Source organism: Hordeum vulgare, unplaced genomic scaffold, assembly GCF_904849725.1.
Source record: "Hordeum vulgare subsp. vulgare unplaced genomic scaffold, MorexV3_pseudomolecules_assembly, whole genome shotgun sequence".
NCBI classification, from domain to species: Eukaryota; Viridiplantae; Streptophyta; class Magnoliopsida; order Poales; family Poaceae; genus Hordeum; species Hordeum vulgare.
The window spans coordinates 86,725-108,416 of NW_025422515.1; the positions used below are offsets into that span (position 1 = coordinate 86,725).

The 21,692-nt window shown below is 47.2% G+C and overlaps 3 protein-coding genes across 3 annotated transcripts; 1 reads left to right on the forward strand and 2 right to left on the reverse strand.

Annotated features, from left to right (window-relative positions):
• Positions 1-4,151: 4,151 nt before the first annotated feature.
• Positions 4,152-4,905, reverse strand: LOC123418614 (protein H2A.6-like). The gene is made up of 2 exons (XM_045107037.1): positions 4,682-4,905; positions 4,152-4,581 (listed from the first exon to the last, which is right to left on the reverse strand). The coding sequence occupies exons 1-2, from the start codon at positions 4,856-4,858 to the stop codon at positions 4,312-4,314; spliced, it is 447 nt and encodes a 148-aa protein (XP_044962972.1). The 5' UTR covers positions 4,859-4,905; the 3' UTR covers positions 4,152-4,311.
• A 251-nt stretch (positions 4,906-5,156) lies between these two features.
• LOC123418613 (protein H2A.5-like) lies at positions 5,157-8,260 on the reverse strand. Its single transcript, XM_045107036.1, has 3 exons — positions 8,069-8,260; positions 7,759-7,967; positions 5,157-5,169 (listed from the first exon to the last, which is right to left on the reverse strand). The coding sequence occupies exons 1-3, from the start codon at positions 8,243-8,245 to the stop codon at positions 5,157-5,159; spliced, it is 399 nt and encodes a 132-aa protein (XP_044962971.1). The 5' UTR covers positions 8,246-8,260.
• Positions 8,261-20,895: 12,635 nt separating this feature from the next.
• Positions 20,896-21,468, forward strand: LOC123418617 (histone H4). Its single transcript, XM_045107039.1, has one exon. It carries the CDS (start codon positions 20,954-20,956, stop codon positions 21,263-21,265), a length of 312 nt encoding a protein of 103 aa, XP_044962974.1. The 5' UTR covers positions 20,896-20,953; the 3' UTR covers positions 21,266-21,468.
• Positions 21,469-21,692: the final 224 nt, after the last annotated feature.

Sequence of the window (21,692 nt, forward strand, 5' to 3'; positions counted from 1 at the left end):
AGAGAAGAGTTATGGAGTGTTACAAAGCCGTCCCAAAAGCGGAATGACAATTACTCGCGAATTACAATATATCCTAATTTTTTTGCGCCTGCGGTGACCCAAAATTTAGCCTCGTCGACGATTGCTCTTAGGAGTATTGAGGACGGCGCACTCTTATGACGAAAAACACGAGCATTTCTTTCGTTCCAAATCGTCCAACACACGAGCATCGTGAGGGAAGCCAATGCTTTTCTGTTGGGGTTATGCATGTCCGTATGTCTGTCCCGCCATTTCATGACAGACCTCTCATGGTGCCACAACTCGATGTCCATATGATCTAGACCGTACTTTTGGATGACGAGGTTCCAAAGCCAGATGGTGAAGCGACACTTGTTTGATAGTTGTACAGTACGAATGGCAGCACAATGAAAACACTCCAGCAGCCCTGGCGTCGCTCTCCTAGGAGCGGCTCGGACGGACCTTGCACACCGCCTCGGTCGGCTCCCTCCCGCCAACTTATCACCTTGGCATTGCCATAGGACAAGAGCGGAGCCGGTTAGGATTGGGCCTCGAATGCTACAAGCGCCACAACCAGGGCCAGAACCCACCCACCCCCCCCCCCCCGGCCTAGGGTGTAGCTCTGGCACTCCCATAGGGTGTTGTCGGGCAAAGCCCACACGACGCTTGCGACGGCAGGGCAGTCTTCTCTCGCACTCCTCGACGGATCTCGAATGGATCTCGAGCGGCGGCGGCTGATGTGTTCATGACGACGATGTGTGGCTACGAGCAAGGTGTGGTCTTGGGGCCTTGCCTCACGTGTCGGGGTCGCCGTCGACGTCGCTGGAGGCTATCAACTGCTAGGGGTGACGACTTGGGATCTCACACATTTCTCATATTCGCGTTCCAGCGGTGTTGGCTGCGGATCGAAGCGCGGCACACCAAGGGATCCGTTGACCTGATCTGGAGTTAGCGGGGACGCTCGGGCTCCGACATGGGTGAAGAGGAGGTGCGGGTATGTAAGGTTGTGAAGGCGTCGGGCTAACACGGATCAGACATGCGCAGTGGCTAGCCATGACAACGTTGGGCTCTCACGAGAACGGGTGGAGGTACATATTGTTGAGTAAATAGGCAATTTTTCAAGTAAATTAATCCATGAAATAATTACTAACATGGCATTGACTAGATTCATGACATACTGATCACGGATCATATTAGCAAGTACTACGCATATAGCAGAAACATCTACGCATATAGCTAGTACTACTAGGGCAGAAATAAATAGGAGCGGGATAAACATGTTATACCCTCCGATCGGCCACTTGGCCGTAGCAGCAGCGTTGACGACGGCAGCATCCTCTGCCGCCTTCTTCTCGGCTAAGGCGATTTGATCTCGTGATGGCTAGGGTTGGCGTTAGCCCTGCTTATATAGGCGGCCGGGTGGCGTGGCGAGGCGGGCGGCGGAGGAGGAGTGTGCAAGGGCCTCTTCTCTTCTCACTCTCCAATGGCATGTAGAATAGAGACCCTTATAAAAGGGTCCAACTTCTTCTCCACTAGCGGGGTGGGACTAAACTTCTCACCACCACCTTGTCAAGCCACCACCTACATGGGCCCTTGGAGATTTCAGAAATTCTCTTATGGGCCTAAATCCGACCACTAATTTCAACAATCCCCCACCAGATCTCAAGGGCACATCATGTTCCCTCGTTCCAATCACTGTTTTAATATACCAACATTTTAGTGAAGACCTGTTAAGGTTGAGCTTCACCCAGAACAAGTAGTTACACCCCTTTACAACTGAACAATGGACTATGCCTTGAATTGTCAGTTTGGCGTAAAGAAGCTTCACCACAAGTTTTACTAGTACTAGACTATCGAAGGTTGACCCCTCGGGTGAAGCATATAAGTCACACTCCTGGCCTATTCATGAGTTTACTAGAGATCACCCCAATCTCATATACTATGACCAGCAGTCAGGCTCATATAGGTGTGTTCCTCCAAAGATCGCTCTGTAGGACAACATCTTGCTTACACATAAGCTTTAGAACACATTAAGACAGTAGTCATCCTACCATACAGTATTCGAGAGCATCGCATCTCCAACGGAGTGGGTTAGTAAAGTTACTCTCCTCAGTTCACCACTGGCTTATTTTTCCAGGTCCTACTTCACGGGATCTCCGATCATATAGGTTGGGCTACTGCCATGGCAACTCATGTGGGTCTCATACCCATCTCCCTCGATGCACTATCTATCACAAGACGTGATAGCCCTTTAGTAAAGGGATCTGCCGGATTCTTAGCCGTTTGGATGTAATCCAACGCTATCACTCTGGAGTTTCTCAAACGTCTGACAGACTTCAATCTCATTCTTATATGTTTGTTGGACTTCATATTATCCTTTGAATTCTTCACTTTGATAATAATTGTCTGATTATTGCAGTTCATAAGGATAGCCGGAACCGGCTTATCAACCACAGGTAAGTCCATCAAAAGATCTCGAAAAAATTCTGCTTCGACACTAGATATGTCTAATGTTGTTAATTTTGCTTCCATTATCGATCTCGTTAAGATCGTTTGCTTGCAAGACTTCCAGGAAACAATACCACCTCCAAGAGTAAATATATACCTAGTAGTGGCCTTCATCTCATCAGCACCAGAGATCCAATTCGCATCACTATACCCTTCAAGTACCGATGGGTATCCCATACAGTGAATCCTGTGGTTGACAGTACCTTTCAGGTAGCGCATGATTCTTTCAACAGCACGCTAATGAACATCGCCTGGATTGGCAACAAACCGGCTAAGTTTTCTCACAGCAAACGCGATGTCAGGCATCGTTGTGCTAGCTAGATACATAAGCAAACCAATAGTTTGAGAGAATCTCAATTGATCTATAGCTCTGCCTTTGAACTTTCGAATCATCATACTAAGATCATATGGTGTTTGAGAAATTTTACAGTTTGAATATCCAAAGCGACTCAAAATCTTATCAACATAGTGGGATTGCAGAAGTGTAATATAGGCGGCCGGGTGGAGAGACGTGGGATGAACCCACATCCGAGTCGGTAACAGCCCACGATCCGACGTCTCAGGTCGTGGCGCATCCGTTACGTATTCTCCGTTCCTGACCGGCAAAAATAAGTGCGTAGGTATGAGCTCGGCTCAGCTCATCCCCGCAACCCGCAACGCGTCGCGATGAGGCAGGCGGCGGTGGAGGAGTGCGCGAAGGCCTCTTCTCTTCTCACTCTCCAATAGTACGTAGAACGGTAGAAGAGAGACCCTTATAAAAGGAGCGAGCTTCTTCTCCACTAGCGGGGTGGGACTAAACTTCCCACCACCACCTTGTCATGTCACCCTACATGGGGTCTTAAAGATTTCTGAAATTCTCTTATGGGCCTAAAGCTCACCGCTACTTTGAACACATATGTGTGGAGGCTCGAAGGAGGAGGTGCTTTGGCTGGCGATGGTTGCATGTGTCTGTGCTGATGCCCAGGATGCGAGTTCTGTTGGATTTGTTGTTTATGGATCAGGATGTGGAAAGTTTCTCTTCTGTTTCTGCATGAATTATTTCGTTGGATCTGCAGCTCTATGGCTAAACAATCCCTTAACTGTGAAGATGCTGCATGTGTCTCTGCTGATGGTGTTCCATTCCCCCTTAAATATGAAGCTGCTGCATGTGTTGATGCAGAAACAAAACCGAATGCCTTTTTTTCGTAAAAAAAACATATGTTTCTGCTTTAGGTGAATTCAAAATAAGTAGTACCTCATCAGGCTAGTTAGTTTAGTTTGCATCTGGCAGCCAAATGTTTCCCGGGTTTGTGGTTTGAAAGTTTAAATTGTCTGCAACAATATTTTGAGCATGGTCACACTATAGTTTGACATGTTTTTGCTGCAAGACTTCTGAAGAATCTTGCTCATACGATTCTTCCAACTTCACCTTGTCCAATTTAGCGCCATCACATAGCAAAGATTCAGTTCTCTGCAGCTTGATAGGAACATAAGATGGGCAACTGAAATTGAGTACCCTGTTTGTTTCAGTGAGCAAAGAGCAAGGGGAATTTTGAGATGATAGAAGAGAGAATTTCATACGAATGGAACAAACAACTTGTTGAGAAGCAAAAGCAGGTAACAAGCATCCATAAGATCAATTGCAGACAGCCATAGCCCATAGATATATAGAACAAGAGAACTACTAAGATTCCCACAGAAATCAGAGATACAATGGCGCTCTTGCTCGACGAATCTGACAAAAGGGCAGCTACATACAGACTAGTCATCTTGTCCATGAGAAATGGAACAGATTACACACTGGCTAGGCTATGTCCACGGGGACGGCTACTCCTTGGTGGCTGCGGCCTTCTTCTTGGGGGACTTGGTGGCGGCCTTCTTCTTGGGCGACTTGGTGGCCTCCTTCTCGGCGGCGGCGGGGGACTTCTTGGGGAGCAGCACGGAGTTGATGTTGGGGATGACGCCGCCGTGGGCGATGGTGACGCCGGCGAGCAGCCTGCCGAGCTCCTGGTCGTTGCGGACGGCGAGCAGCAGGTGTCGCGGGATGATGCGCGTCTTCTTGTTGTCCTTGGCCGCGTTGCCGGCGAGTTCCAGCAGCTGCGATTCATCAAACCAAGAACGGAATCAGGCATCTGCCCAGCACAAGAAGAAAAGGGCTGAACGGAGGCTGGAGGACAGCGAGAAGGTCTGCGGTTACCTCGGCGGCGAGGTACTCGAGGACGGCGGCGAGGTAGACGGGGGCGCCGGAGCCGACGCGCTGCGCGTAGCGGCCCTTCTTGAGGTAGCGCCCGATGCGGCCGACGGGGAACTGGAGCCCGGCCTTCACGGACCGGGTCACCGCCTTCTTCCTCTCGCCGCCCTTCCTTCCGGCCATTGCTGCTTCTCCGGCGACGAGGAGTCTCGAGGTGTGGTGCTGGATCCTGGATTGGAATGCTCTGAGCTTGGTGGCTTTTATTGGAGGCGGGGACAAAGCGGGTGGGGGGAGCGATCCGCGTGACGTCGTGCGCTCGCCGTTGGATCTGAGGGGAGATTCGCGGGCAGGGGGTGATCCGTGGGAGGTCCAGATGGACCAATTAGAGAGCACAGATTTGTACTTGAAATTGAAATTGAGTTTTAAACTAACAAAGTTATAATGGAATTTAGGCAATAAAATCAGTCTAATTCTACTCCACCTATCTGATTCTTCTATCCAATGAATTAATATGTGTCAAGTTACAGTTTTTTAAGCATCTCCAACAAACTAAAAAAATGTGCGCTAAAAATTAGCGTTTTTTGTGCGCGGGAGACAAAAAAGATGATAAAGCAGATGTTGTAAAATAAGGCGCACAAAAAGCGTCAGCATGCGTGATGCAAATGTTGGATGTGTTGGCTTCCAGGCTGCAAATTTAAGACATCAGATCGCGCACGCTTCATAATTTGCATTGCGTGTTTTTTGAGCGTGCGTTTTTTTGGCATCTGAAAAAGCAGTGTTGGTCCACGTGAAATAAAATTGTACAGTTGTGCGTGAAACTTTGCTGCATCCATCGCGGCGAGTCAACCGTTGTGGCGGCGGCTCGACATTGGGCAACCGTGATAATGTTGGAACCGGCTTCGAGATTTGTTATAACGGGCATCTCAAATTGTTGGAACAGGCCATCATGTTTGCTAGGACCGTTGTCATAGTGCATCAATTTTGCTTCAATCAGCCACGGCATTTGCCGGAACCGGCACACAAAATTGTAGAACGTGCTATTTTCTTCTTTTTCATGGTGACCATGGAAGGTGATGGCGTTTTTTTTTTTTTTTTTGCTGCAACCAGACATCATAAAGTTGTGCCCAACGTTGGGCCGTGCTCGAACGGTGGCTTTGTACATAGGTTCCGTTCTACATACAAGATACCATGGGAGCCAGAGTAGGGGGTGACGAGGAGGTGCGGCGATGACGGTGGTGAGGACGGGGTCGAGGATGAACAAGGCGGCGCAGGTGGCTGGTGAGCGCGGCTGTCTCAAGGACGAGCTCGACGGTACGGGGAGGAAGAATTGAGGAGGAAGGAAGAACACGGCTCAAAAGAGATCCAATCAGACGGTTGCGCGACGGCGTGGGGAGGAAGAATTGAGGAGGAAGGAAGAAAATGACCCGCAGGGGATCCAATCGGACGGTTGCGCATCACTGAATCGAACGGCTGGGCCGACCGGCCAAAATTTTGGTTGACGCGCCAACGTCTAGGTCTAGCAGTGGCCTTTCCGAAACTTCTGTATCACACAGTTGGACGGTAGGGTATGTGATAAGGGGCTTAGGGCCGGTTCTTTTTCAGCTTATTGTCAAAATAAGTTCTTAGAGCATCTCCAACAGCCGCGCGATATAACCGCCGCGCTGGAAAAATTATGTTTTTTTTGCACGCGTGCAGCCGCTCCGAGCGCTCGAGCGGAGGCGCAAAAACCGCACACGCGGCATAAGTGGTTCAATGCGCAGGGCAAAACGGCATCAGGCGCCGCCTATTTCGTGCGCTCGCTTGTTGGAAATATGCCCTAGAGACAATAATAAATTGGTTATTATTATATTTCCTAGTTCATGATAATTGTCTATTATTCATGTTATAATTGTATTAACCAGAAACCAGAAACCGTAATACATGTGTGAATATATAGATCACAATGTGTCCCTAGTAAGCCTCTAGTTGGCTAGCTCGTTGATCAATAGATGATCATGGTTTCTTGATCATGGACATTGGATGCCACTGATAACGGGATCACATCATTGGGGAATGATGTGATGGACAAGACCCAATCCTAAGCATAGCACTAGATCGTGTTGTTCGTCTGCTAAAGCTTTTCTAATGTCAAGTATCATTTTCTTAGACCGCGAGATTGTGCAACTCCCGGATACCATAGGAGTGCTTTTGGTGTACCAAACGTCACAACGTAATTGGGTGATTATAAAGGTGCACTACGGGTATCTCCGAAAGTGTCTGTTGAGTTATACGAATCGAGACCTGGTTTGTCACTCCGTGTGACGAAGAGTTATCTCTGGGCCCACTCGATAATCTATCATCATATTGAGCTCAGTGTGACTAAGGGGTTAGCCACGGGATGACGTGTTACAGAACGAGTAAAGAGACTTGTCGGTAACGAGATTGAACACGGTATAGGGATACCGACGATCGAATCTCGGGCAAGTATCATACCGATAGACAAAGGGAATTGTATACGGGATTGATTGAATCCTTAACATCGTGGTTCATCCGATGAGATCATCGTGGAACATGTGGGAGCCAACATGGATATCCAGACCCCGTTGTTGGTTATTGGCCGGAGAGGTGTCTCGGTCATGTCGGCATGCTGCCCGAACCCGTAGGGTCTACACACTTAAGGTTTGATGACGCCAGGGTTATAGGGAAATAGTGTACGTGGTTACTGAAGGCTGTTCGAAGTCCCGGATGAGATCCCGGACGTCACGAGGAGCTCCAGAATGGTTCGAAGGTAAAGATTGATATATAGGATTAGGGGTTTTGGACACCGGAAGTGTTTCGGACGTCACTGATAACGTACCGGGACCACCGGAAGGGTTTCGGGGGTCTACCGGGAGGGGCCACCAGCCCCAAGGCTAGCATGGGCCAAAAGGTGGATGGGAACCAGCCCAGAGTGGGCTGGTGCACCTCCCACCTAGGCCCAAGGCGCAGCAAGAGAGGGAAGGGGGGAAACCCTAGCGCAGATGGGCCTAAGGCCCATCTGGGGTACGCCACCCCCTCTCCCATGCCCTGGCCGCCACCTCCCACGCCAGATGGGGCTGCCGCACCCCTTGGTGGCCTCCTTCTCGGCGGCGGCGGGGGACTTCTTGGGGAGCAACACGGAGTTGATGTTGGGGATGACGCCGCCGTGGGCGATGGTGACGCCGGCGAGCAACCTGCCGAGCTCCTGGTCATTGCGGACGGCGAGCAGCAGGTGGCGCGGGATGATGCGTGTCTTCTTGTTGTCCCTGGCCGTGTTGCCGACGAGCTCCAGGAGCTGCGATTCATCAAACCAAGAACGGAATCAGGCATCTTGTCCAGCACAAGAAGAACATAGCAGAGCAGACGCTGGAGGACAGTGAGAAGATCTGCGGTTACCTCAGCGGCGAGATACTCGAGGACGGCGATGAGGTAAACGGGGGCGCCGGAGCCGACGCGCCGCGCGTAGCGGCCCTTCTTAAGGTAGCGCCCGATGCGCCCGACGGGGAATTGGAGCCCGGCCTTCACGGACCCGGCCACCGCCTTCTTCCTCTCGCCGCCCTTCCTTTCGGTCATCTTCTTGCTTGCTGCTTCTCCGACGAACGACAAACCACTCGAGGTGTGGGACGGGGAGCGGGTGCTGGATCGGAACTACTGCGCGTTGCGCTGCTCCGAGTTTGTGGGTTGGGACGACGCAGGGGCCGCGGGTTTTATTGTGTGTGTGTGGAGGGGGGGGGAGGAGTTTCGCAAGAGGGGGGATCACAAGGATTTGCTATTACACACCTCAACGATCTTGTCGATAGGTGAGAGGGGGCTTGGAATTGAATTTTCTTCAAAAATCAAACCGGCCTCTGCATTGAAATTTGCTAGAATTCTAATTTTGTTGTTTGGTTGTGGATAGTATTCCCTCCGATTCTTTTTTCACTGCGTCTAATTTTTTCTCATTTTTTCCCATATAGTCTGCGCGTTCCTTTTCTCCAGCTATCTTTACCAAACCTGTCCCTAATAATTAGCTTTGCATGCAGCGTTAGGTGTTAACTCATCTTCCTAGTTTACTCGGGTTAATTCATCCAAAGAAAAGGGAATGCAGCTGTCCTTGTATCCGGGATTGAAGTTATACGTAGAGAAAAAACGAATCGGAGGGAGTAGATGGAATTAAGGACATGCCCAAGGCTCACATGCAGATTTACTCACCGTGGCATCTCTCTGCCAATAGGGGACCAGTTAGCGAACACTAATGTCGAAGACGGCCATCCAACGTTACTCACATATATTTCATTTATTGTTTTAACTAACTGAACGAATTCATGCAAACACGACGATTTTACTACATTTGAGCATTTTTCATAAAAACACACAAAAGTCATTACATTTTTCATATAAATCAAGAGTAAACCTTATTCTAAACCTATACCAAATGATCGTCATTGTCCGTTTACCATGTCTGGTCATGAGCCCCGAGAACTGAAGCTTTGCCTTCTTCAGTTCCGCCTCGGCGCTCTCTAGCTTCATCCCTAGAGCCCCGGGATGAAGTTGTATGCCTCCATGTCACCGCCAAGCGTCTAATCGACCGACGATGTTCAACCCACCTACCATGCACTACTATTCTTTGCTACGGGCGCGGACGTGTCTGCTTCGTTGTTGGCGGTAACGCCAGCGGCCGCGACGGATATCACGGACGAAGCGATAGGACTCGAGTAACGCCTCGTGCTCAGTCACATCCACGTCTCGCATGATGGATGTGATAACGGCGAGCAACTCCGCGCGTTGGTGCTCCTCAAGGAGGCAGAAATTGTAGGCTTAGACGACATGCGCCTGCCGAAACTTAGCATCCTCCACCTCCCGCATCATGTTGGTGTAGTGCGCACGGGCCTCGTCGATGGTGATGGCCGCACACACTAGTGAGGAGGGTGGCGCCGCTTCATCTTGCATTGGGGCACCGTCGGACTTCATGTGATGGTCGTACTGCCAGCCCAAACGCAGTCGTGCGGCGCCGCTACGTAGTGAGCTCCTTTATTATATAGTTTGTTTTTACTTATTTTTTCATTTTAATTTATGATATATATTTTTTTGAACGAAAGGGGTTCCCCTGCCCTATTTTATTTAAAATTAAGCAACAGAGTCTTACAGAACCACCAACTAGCTAGAATGATCTGAGCAAAGACCAACAAAATACCAGACAAAACCAGGAGTGCAGTTCAGCTAACGCATCGAAGAGCCTTACAGAAATCTTTTATTACAGACACAGAAGAAAAAAAAACTACTTAGCTCCCTGCTCCCTCCCAGGATCATCTCCACGTGATCTGAAGCAATTCCCCACGCCTCTTGTTCAGCGGCCTGATGTAATCCCGAAGAAGGATTGCCTGAGCATCAATGAACAATACCTTACATTGATTTAGATAGATGTCCAGCTTTGCAAGAATGCATTTTGCACTTCTCCAGGATCGGCCTTGAAAGCAAAATTCATTTCTCAGCTTCCAGATGCTCCATAAGGAGGCAACAACCATCATATTTATCACAACATTAGCTTTAGGATCCACAACAATGTAACATCATCAAAATTTAAAATTTCTGGTTTACTGAACACCTAAGATAGGAAACCCCACAGTTGCTTAGCGACTACACAATCAAAAAACAAATGTTGCACTGATTCTTTACAGCTGTAGAATAGACAAGTAGCATATTTCACCGGCCTACGCTTTTCCAGGTTATCCCTAGTTAACACCTTGTTATACACACACAACCAAAGAAAAATGTGAAATTTTTGTGGACAAATCACTTTCCACAAATTATCACCAAAGGTAGAAACTACACCCCCAAAATTAATTTGACTATAAAAAGAGTTGACTGGGTACGAGCCATTCGACTCTAACTTCCAGATAGGGAGATCGGTATCATCTGAGAGAGTTTCTTGTCTCGCCACCTCAACAAGATTGTCCCAGAGAGCTAAACCTGCCTGATCCACACATCTCCGGAATGTCAATCTTAGTATATTCCCATCCCAGACCTTGGCCACCGTATAGTATGTTTGATTGCAAATTTTGAAAAATTTCTAGAATTGGACTTTCAAGGTCCCCAACTCAAACATCATGCCAGAAACTAATTGATTCCCCATTACCCAGTTCCCATTTATAAAAGACTTTCGCTCCAGCTAGAGCCCACGTAACGCTCTTTCAAAAGGTTGAGCCACTGCCACTCCTACTCCATAAGATGTTCGGGGAGTTTACAATGTACTTGTAACTAATAAATTTTTTCTAGTCCCGGACTGAATCATCCAAAAAAAAATTTCCCCAAGAATCCAAGAGGGCCATATTAAATTATTTCAGATTGGGGATCCCTAAACTTCCATACTCTTTCTTCCTCGTAATCTGCCCCCACCTAGCTAGATGATACTTATGTTGGTCATTTAAATCTCCCCAAAAGAAATGTGCCATCTGGGCATTGATAGCATTAATCGCCCATTTGGGGAATCTAATCGCAGACATAAGATAAGCAGGAATGTTGATAATACACGCATAGAGCAGAACAATTTTCCCTCTGTATGCTAAAAACCTACCCATCCAGCCAGACAGATTCTTAATGATTCTATCTATAATTGGTTGGATGTCTTCACGTCTGAGGTTATCATAATGCAGAGGAACGCCAAGGTACTTTATAGGGGAATTACCAAGCTTACAACAGAAAATCTATGCAAACTCCTTAGTTAGATCTTCTTCCACATTAATGGTCATAAGGTCACTCTTGTGGAAGTTGATCTTCAGCCCCGATAAATTTCTAAACAGGTCAGGAACCATTTGAAATGTCTAGCCTTATCAACATAATTCTCTGAAAAGAGAATGGTATCATCCACATATTGTAAGCTAATCACACCCCCAGGAATGATGTGAGGTAAAAGCCCCGCAATCAACCCCTGGTTAGCAGCTTTTTGAAGCATTTTGGTAAATACATCAGCAACCAAGTTAAAGAGCATTGGAGAAGATGGGGCACCCTATTTAAGCCTTTTACCCCCAACAAAATGAGGTCCAACTAAGTCATTAATCTTCACACTAAAAGTGATGTTAATTGATATACTTTTAATCCAAGAGATCCATCTGTTCCCGAACCCTCTAAGAAATTCCCAGCTCAACCTATCATATGCCTTCTCATAATCAAGTTTAAGAACTAGGCCATGTGTCCTTGTCTTTTTCACTTCATGAATGACCTCATGAGCCATAACCACACTCTCCAAAATATATCTCCCTTTAATAAATGTTGTTTGGTTGGTGGAGATCAATCTATGGCCAATATGGGCCATTCTATTGGTCATAGCTTTGGAGAAAAATTTACTGCACAATTACTCAGGCCGATGGGTCTAAAAAATTTCATGTCCTTGGCATTTCGCTCTTTAGGAATAAGAACAATCAGAGCGAAGTTCAATCTGTGAATATCAAGATCTCCACATTCAAAATCTCTAACTAAGGCCATAAAATCTCCTTTAATCACATCCCAAAAGGATTGATAAAACAGGAAAGATAACCCATCAGGGCCAGGAGCGCCATTGGCATAGCTGCCAAAAATGGCAGTTTTGATCTCCTCCTCCGAGAAATCTCTCTGGAGGGTATCATTCTCTTCTTCAGTCACCAGTTCCTCCTCCTCCCAGAAGGAAGCCCCCAAGTTAATGTTATCTTTTGGTTCAAAGCTAAAGAGCTTCTTATAAAAGGAAGTTGTAACTTCCAGCATTCCCTCAGTAGACTGAACTAGACCATAGTCACCATTCAGCATAGAGAGGTGATTTTTCCGGTGTTTATGGTTAGCCATAGCATGAAAATATGCATTATTTTTATCCCCACCAATAATATTACGATCTCAAGATCTTTGCCACAAGGCAGTTTTTTTCCTGTTTCCAAATAAAATCAAGTTCAGATTTAATCTCATTCAGCCTACATCTATCCTCCGCATTTAACTGATTTTTTCCGAGAAAACATCCAATACATCATATTCCAGCATAAGCTCTCTCTTCTTTTTCTTAAAACCAGTTTCCATATTAATACTCCAGCCTTTAATTTTTTCCCGAAGGATTCTAGTTTTGTTCATCCATCTATCCATGGCATTCTCTCCTTGGATAGAGGTATTCCAAATACTAACTACTAATTCTCTAAAGCGAGGTTGGTCAAGCCACCACTTCTCAAACTTAAACATCTTAGGGGAGGTAACCCTCCTAGCCCTAGTATCAAAGAATCAACGGGGTATGATCACTCCCCACCCTGGGCAAGGCTGTCAACACTGACAGAGGGAAGTGACCATCCCAAGAGGTAGAAACCAGTACACGATCAATGGTCGCAAAGATAGGATTCTCCCGGTTATTACCCCAAGTGTAACACCTATTAGCAATGTTAATCTCCATCAAAGCCCATTTATTTACCCAATCATTAAACAAATATACCAACTGATGATTGACTACCCCATTATTTTTATCTGCAATGTAACGAACTAGATTAAAGTCTCCCCCAAGGATGACTGGATAGGTGAGCCCAACCATCACATCATGAAGCTCAGCTATAAACTCCAATTTAAGCTCATTATAGGCCATGCCATAAATCGCCACTAGATGCCAAACAAAACCATCTTTTTTATTCTTAAGAGTAGCAATACAGCAAAACTTCCTCTCCACAAAACCTATGATATCAAACAACTCATTATTAAGACCCACAAGGATCCGCCGTGCTGTATTAATAGCAGGAAGCGAGTGCCAGGTAAAGTCCCTGCCACCCTCAATCTTCTTCAAAATAGTATTCTTAATAATCTATTTTTTAGTTTCAAAGAAACCAACAAAGTCCACTTTATTAGATTTCAGAAATTCACATAGGCACTATACTTTACCAGGTTTGCCTAGACCTCGGATATTCCAAAAGGCCCCAATCATTTTATCTTAAAAGGATGTGATAAGCCACAAGATTTATATTTTGTTCTAAGTTTAGGACTCTCCATCTCCAGATCGACAGTGCCATCTTATGTAAAAGATGGATTTTGCCTATCATCACTTTCAACTAATCCACAACCCAGGTCCAGATTATCAGGGAGAACAATCTCTGTGTTATTATTCGCAAACTGAATACCCTTATTTTCTCCTCATAAATCATATCAGAAATAATATCTAACAACTCCACTTCATTCTCCCCTATGCATATATCAACCTTATCTGTATAAGAAACTAAAGTTTCAGGAGAAAAGGTAGCAAATGATTTACGTTTGAACGTAGCTGGAATTTCCAAATTCTTCTTCTGCATGAATGCAACAAATTTATCCATGATCTTGACCCCCCCCCATGTTCCCTGGTTCGTGGTTTGTTGCTGAGGACAGGGCCCCACCTCCCATCTTTACTAGCGTTGATCTTCTTTTGCCCTGCTTCTTTTTCCAAGGTGTCCAGCAAGGATCTCTTAGTAGACCCCAATGCAGTAGATATCTCTTTAGCCAGACACTACATCTCAGGCATCATATCCTCTTCCTCCTCATCAGATTCCAACATATCAAATTTACGGAGTTGTTCAGAGCAATAGTCCAGATGGACAGACATAGGCACAACACTAGTACAAATGGGAGAGCCCGCATCCACATCCAGCTCCTTCCCCATATATGTCTCCAGGTCAAACACCTTTTCTTCAGGCAGTTTTTCCTAGTTTCCTCAACAAAGTCATCATGGATCTCATATAACAGAATATGGGGGTGGAAATCAGCTGCAGAAACAACACCCACTTGAACACACTTGTTATCACTCCCAGTTTCTAGATTCTTGGACTGAAAATTGGGCTTATCAATCTCATCAATTACTTCATCATCACCCATGTCATCTCCCTCCTCTTCTCCCCCTTGTTCTTCATCATTTACCCCATGGTTATCTTCATCAGGATCAACACCATCTCCATTAGCTCTCCACCAATCTGATCAAAGCCTTCCATAGTGAATAACAGGATATAGAGTTTCCTTTTCATCTGCACCAAACTTTCAAAAGGAATTTTTTTGGGGGTCCCTGCACGCAACTTTAATCCTTACTACTTCAGAAAAGCTCTTAAAAATCCCATTCCAATCTACATCCACAAGGATGCCAAACACATGCAGCAACTTGAGCAAATACCATCCAAGCACACCACTTTGGAGGGATTCCTTCAATCTGAACCCAAGCTTCAATTAGTTCTCCAAATGGGTCTAACATGCCTTGCCATTCACATATTTTCACGGACACACCATCAATTGGCAACTCAAAAGCAGGAAACTCAATTAGGTCATTAGCATTTTTCTAAGGTGGAAACCTCAACAAGAACTTCTTCTCCTCCAACTCTCTGATCTGCCATGGCCAATCCTTGTACTTACAAAATATCTCATTTAACTGAGTTAGCAGCTCTGAAGCAGAAACTTCACATTTAACTAGCTTAAGGATGACACAGTTTTTATAATTTAGCCAGCTTGGCTCCGCAGCCACAGGAATATCGATATGGTAAAAACCCAATCCAGCAGCTGCACTACCAAAATAGGTAGCAGTAGGTTGTGGTTTAGCCCAGGCAACACAATTGTTCACATTATGACTGCCTGCATAGATGAAAGATCTTTTTTGCTTCATTACAGTTCCCCGCATGGTACCCTGGCGAGCTACAATTAAAACAGATCATGTCCTTGTACCTGGGATCAAGGGCGTGCACCGCTAGGATCTGAGAGGTCGCAGGAGGTTTGTCAGCCGGGGTTGGGACAGGTGTAGGGATCTGCTTCCCTCCAGTCCCAAATTTGGCCATCGGCGCTACTTTGGCTTGATTTCCAAGAGGGGCAACCTTAGCCTCCTGGAGGTTCTTCTTGCCAGGAGGGGTCCAATGGTTCCTCATCTGGTTCCCCCGCCCTTTGTTCTCCATCTCCCCCCGCACAACCTGGGTGAACGATCTAGATCCAAGGGCAGTCCCCTCGGAGGAAACTTTGAAGGTGGTGGAGGATGGGTCAAAACGACCAACAGATCTCAAGGGGAAGCAGTCTTGAAGAGTAAATTTTTTTTGCTATGAACATATCTTACCTCACCCAAAAAAGTTTGGGGAACGAGGAGCTTGTTGGGGAACGTCGCATGAGAAACAAAAAAATTCCTACGCGCACGAAGACCTATCATGGTGATGTCCATCTACGAGAGGAGATTTGCATCTACGTACCCATGTAGACCGCACAGCAGGAAGCGTTAAGAAACGCGGTTGATGTAGTGGAACGTCCTCACGTCCCTCGATCCGCCCCACGAACCGTCCCGCGATCCGTCCCACGATCCGCTCCGATCTAGTGCCGAACGGACGGCACCTCCGCGTTCAGCACACGTACAGCTCGACGATGATCTCGGCCTTCTTAATCCAGCAAGCAAGACAGAGAAGTAGATGAGTTCTCCGGCAGCGTGACGGTGCTCCGGTGGTGGTGAAGGATCTACTCCTGCAGGGCTCCGCCCGAGCTCCGCAGAAATACGATCTATAGGAAAAACCGTGGTGTTTGTGATCGGGCTGCCGTGGCAAAAGTTGTCTCAAATCAGCCCTAAAACTCCACTATATATAGGAGGAGGGGAGGGGAGGCTTGCCTTGGGGTCCAAGACCCCAAGGGTGCGCCGGCCAAGGAGGTGGAGGAGCCCACCTCCAATCCTAGTCCAACTAGGATTGGAAGGTGGAGTCCTTCCCTTCCTTCCCATCTCTTTTTTTATTTTCTCTTTGATTTTCTTATCCCTTGCGCATAGGCCTTATTGGGTTGTCCCACCAGCCCACCAAGGGCTGGTGCGCCACCCCTATGGCCTATGGGCTTCCCTGAGTGGGTTGGCCCCCTCCCGGTGAACATCCGGAACCCATTCGTCACTCCCGGTACATTCCCGGTAATGTCCGAAAACCTTCCGGCAATCAAATGAGGTCATCCTATATAACAATCTTCGTCTCCGGACCATTCCGGAAACCCTCTTGACGTACGTGATCTCATTCGGGACTCCGAACAACATTAGGCAACCACACATATAAATCAACTATACTAAAACATAGCCGAACCTTAAGCGTGCAAACCCTGCGGGTTCGAGAACTATGCAGACATGCCCCGAGGTACTCCTCGGTCAATATCCAATAGCGGGACCTGGATGCCCATATTGGATCCTACATATTCTCCGAATAACTTATCGGTTGAACCTCAGTGTCAAGGATTCAGACAATCCCGTATGTCATTCCCTCTGTCCTTCGGTATGTTACTTGCCCGAGATTCGATCGTCGATATCCGCATACCTATTTCAATCTCGTTACCGGCAAGTCTCTTTTCTCGTTCCGTAATACAAGATCCCATGACTTACACTAAGTCACATTGCTTGCAAGGCTTGTGTGTGATGTTGTATTACCGAGTGGGCCCCGAGATACCTGTCCGTCACACGGAGTGACAAATCCCAGTCTTGATCCATACTAACTCAACGGACACCTTCGGAGATACCTGTAGAGAATCTTTATAGTCACCCAGTTACATTGTGATGTTTGATACACACAAGGCATTCCTCCGGTGCGAGTGGGTTATATGATCTCATGGTCATATGAACAAATACTTGACACACAGAAAAACAGTAGCAACAAAATGACACGATCAACATGCTACGTTCATTAGTTTGGGTCTACTCCATCACATGATTCTCCTAATGATGTGATCCCGTTATCAAGCAACAACACTTTGCACATAGTCAGAAAACATTGACTATCCTTGATCAACTGGCCAGCCAACTAGAGGCTTGCTAGGGACATTGTTATGTCTATTTATCCACACATGTATCTACGTTTTCATTCAATACAATTATAGCATGGATAATAAACGATTATCTTTAAACAGGAAATATAATAATAACTATTTATCATTGCCTCTAGGGCATATTTCCAACAGAGCTAGGGTTTGGAGGACCGGGCTCCTTTTTATACTGTCTGGGGCGACGACACGGGGATGGAACCACCCACAACTGTCCAAAAAATCCACCACCTCTTCAGAAACCCCGTGAGCTAGATGAGAAGACGTATTTTTCTTATGCACTTTCTTCCTGACCACACATCCCTGTATGGCTAGATTAGAAGTGATCGGACGGCTCCGAAGGATCTTAGGCCAAATCAAATCATGCCTCCCCCCCGATTGCAGAAGCAATCCCACTATTATCCCCTGATACTTTCTCAACTGGAACCTCGCTAGCTGAAGAATCCATTTCTAAATCACTCAAAGGGACAACCCCCAAATTACCTTCTGCAATCTATCGATTGTACCATGATAATTTCTCAATTGGAATCTCGCTAGGTCTAGCATTCATTCCTAAATCACTCAGAGGGACAACCCCCAAATTACCCTCCTATCATCTAGCTTCATATCAACCTTCACCATGAACTGAAATTTCTTCGAGTGATAATGAGAATGTGATTTGGAATGACGTACCTGAACAGAAGATACAATTGCTCCACGATCCCCCGGCCAGGGAGGCGGCTCCAAATTGCCCCGCCGCACCCTCCTGTCGGGTTTCAATCTCTTCAGGGGACCCGGGGAGCACCGTCCCCAGTGGCAGGAACTCCAGGGGGATCCTTGCAATCTCCACCACCAGAGGCGGGCGGATATTGAGCCTGGATGGGTTCCTTGTCCTGAACCGCATCCATCTCTCTGCCTGCACCGGATCCGCAGACTCCGCCTCTTGAATCGTCCAGAACACCATCTCGTAGTCCATTGCCCCTTCGTCCCCGACGAACCTTATCCTCTCGACGAACTCCGAGCACCGGATGATCTCGACGCAGATCTCGGGCCACCTTGAGCGATCGGGGAACCTCTCTCGTACCACATGCACCATCTTCGCTCTGGCCTCCGGAGTCGACTATTCCACCCATGGCAGCTTCATCGATGGGAATGGCCGCAACGGCGCCGTCAATGGCTCCGGTAATGGGCCCTTCGCCATCGGAGGGAGAGCTGGCGGCGACGCCAGCATATGCGCGGGTCGCGCTCGCCTCAATCTCGCCTTGCGCCCTCCAGCCATCTCGAACTGGACAAACTGAGGGAGAAGAGAGAGTGTGCGTTGTGTCGACTATGCGAGAGGACGCGGTAGGTGGCTGCGAGATAAGCACGAGCCCTTCGATGGTCGAGAAGGCGCCATTAATGGGGGTAGGTGGGGCGCTGGCAATCGCCACGCACGGGGGTAGGTGAGGCGTCGGTTCGGTCGCCATTCTCGCACCGTGCTCAACTTACACTCCTTGGTGCTGAAATTTTATGATAATTTTATTTACATTATTATTTCCTCTTTCGTTTTCTTATTTTTTTCCTTTTGTATTTACTTTTTAGATATATAGTATTTTTTACAAATACACAAACATATTTTCTTTAAATGTGTGAACATTAATAATCTTCATGAGCACTGTTTTCAAAGGGCAGTACTGTACGCCGGCGCACCAGCCCAAAAACTCGTGTGAGTCGTAGGGTAGCCCTACAATTGGAGGCTCCCGCATCACTGGATCTCCCGCCTGCTCCTTCGTCCTCCTTTAGCAGCTCAGCCAACATCCCGATCCCAGCCTCCCCTACATCCCGCACGCGGCGCCACCTGCGGGTAGCCCCGCAGGCTCCCGCGCGCTCGTTGTCGTCGTCCCCATCGTCATCATGGACACCGCGCTCACCGCCGACGTCGTGGTTCGCAGCAACCCACCACCAACATCTCGCCTTCCCGTGAAGAAGAAAAATTGTCGATTGTAGCAAAAAAACAATATGGTTACAACAAACCACAATGATGGATGTAGCAAATTTGTATAATGGTTGTAGCGTTTTTCCATCATGGTTGCAGCTCGGCCATGCCAACGCTTGTAGCAAAAAAATACTGTTGCAACAAAACAGAATGACGAATGTAACAACATTGTATAATGGTTGTAGCATTTTTCCATCATGGTTGCAGCTCAGCTTGTAGCAAAATAATAATACAGTTGAAACAAAACAGAATGACGGATGTAGTAATTTGTATAATGGTTGTAGCGATTTTCCATCATGGTTGCAGCTCGGCCATGCCAACGCTTGTAGCAAAAAAACAATACGTTTGCAATAAAACAGAATGACGGATGTAGCAAATTTGTATAATGGTTGTAGCATTTTTTCATCATGGTTGCAGCTCGGCCATGCCAACGCTTGTAGCAAAAAAAACGACTGCAACAAAACAGAATGACGGATGTAGCAAATTTGTATAATGATTGTAGCATTTTTTTATCATGGTTGCAGCTCGGCGATGCCAATGCTTGTAACAAAATTTTCGTCAACACTTGTAGCTTTTTTTCATGTCGGTTGAAGCTTTTTCGCACACCACTTGTATCTTTTTTTCATGCCGGTTGAAGCAAAAAAAGATCGTCGTTTGTAGCGCCGCCGCCCCCTGTAGAAGCCCGTCGTGGAAAGCTTGGAGTAGTTGCGGTGGTGTGCTGCTGCAGCAAAGCTGGTGAGAGGCTTGCCGGCAACGTCGAAGCACGCGAGGTTGGCGTCGGCAGATGCGAAGAAGAAAGGGAGGAAGAAGACAAGAGGAGAGGATAAGGGTGGGCCTACATGGTGAACGCTGGGCCGCAGGATCACCACTTCATCAAATGCATCGGACACGTTCACGCAAACGGTTCGTCCGGCGCGCCGTGGGCAAATATTTCCCTTTTTCAAATACGTGGACAGTTTTGATACATACAAGAATACATTTTACATTGTATGTTAAAAATATTCTGAATACCTTTTGAAATTTCAAGAGCGCTTCTTCTAAATTTAATGACCATCATTTAGAATGCATGTTTTAAAAAAAATGTAAACACTTCTTAAAAATTATCATGAATATACTTTGAAAAGCTCAATCTTTTTGTTTGGAAATGTGTGAAAAGGTTAAATATCGTGAACATTTATCAGGTGTCCTTCCTAAATCATTATGAGACATATTGTTCTAAGAAATCACCTCTTGTCTTTTTTTAAATAAGAGAAGACAAAGGTTTTCTAAAATTGTCTCTCCTCCACCTCATCATGTATCTTATATGACATTCTTAAAATAACATCATTGTATATGCGAAAAAACAGGACTCTCAGCTCGTGGGACGATCAAATTCCTATGCCACGTCACCGATCCGCGCCCTGTCTCTCCCGGATCAACATCTTAGCCGTCCAATCACCTATGGATCCAACGGCAGACTCCACCCTCTTCCCTTGTTAAATCCCCTTTCCATTCCTCCCCACTCTCACCACCAGCAGCCGCCGCAGCCGCCGCTCCTCGTCCATCTCCATCTCAGTCAGCTCCAAGGGAGGAAGCCGTCAACCATGTCCGGTCGCGGCAAGGGAGGGAAGGGGCTGGGCAAGGGCGGCGCCAAGCGCCACCGGAAGGTGCTCCGGGACAACATCCAGGGCATCACCAAGCCGGCCATCCGGCGGCTTGCACGGCGTGGCGGCGTGAAGCGTATCTCGGGGCTCATCTACGAGGAGACCCGCGGCGTGCTCAAGATCTTCCTCGAGAACGTCATCCGCGACGCCGTCACCTACACCGAGCACGCCCGCCGCAAAACCGTCACCGCTATGGACGTCGTCTACGCCCTCAAGCGCCAGGGCCGCACCCTCTACGGCTTCGGCGGCTGACCTGCACCCGCCGCTGCTCCACCGAGTCGACCCTGGTAGCTGCTGCTGCTGTTCCGGTGCTATGGTTTCGTTTCTGAATTCCGTATGCATGCGTTGCTGTTCCGTCGGTCTGTGTAGTTAGCGGGAAGGCGATGGATCTGAATGTAATGGAATTGTTGGTTCTTGCAAGAAATGAATCTGAATGCAATGGAATTTGTACTGCATCTCATGATACGACTGTACCTCCTGGCTTGTTTCTGTACATTCTAGTAAAATTTCTCAGCAAGAACCTCGATGATGAATCTTTCAGTAATTTTCGTTTTGATTTTTTCACTGAATGGGATGCAAAATTCCCGCCTCAAAAAATTCATACAACGCGGGGTTCGAATGTTCAAAGTCAAAAGGTGTCGGGGATTCCAGCCTGCCTTCGTACTATTTCTTGTTTTTG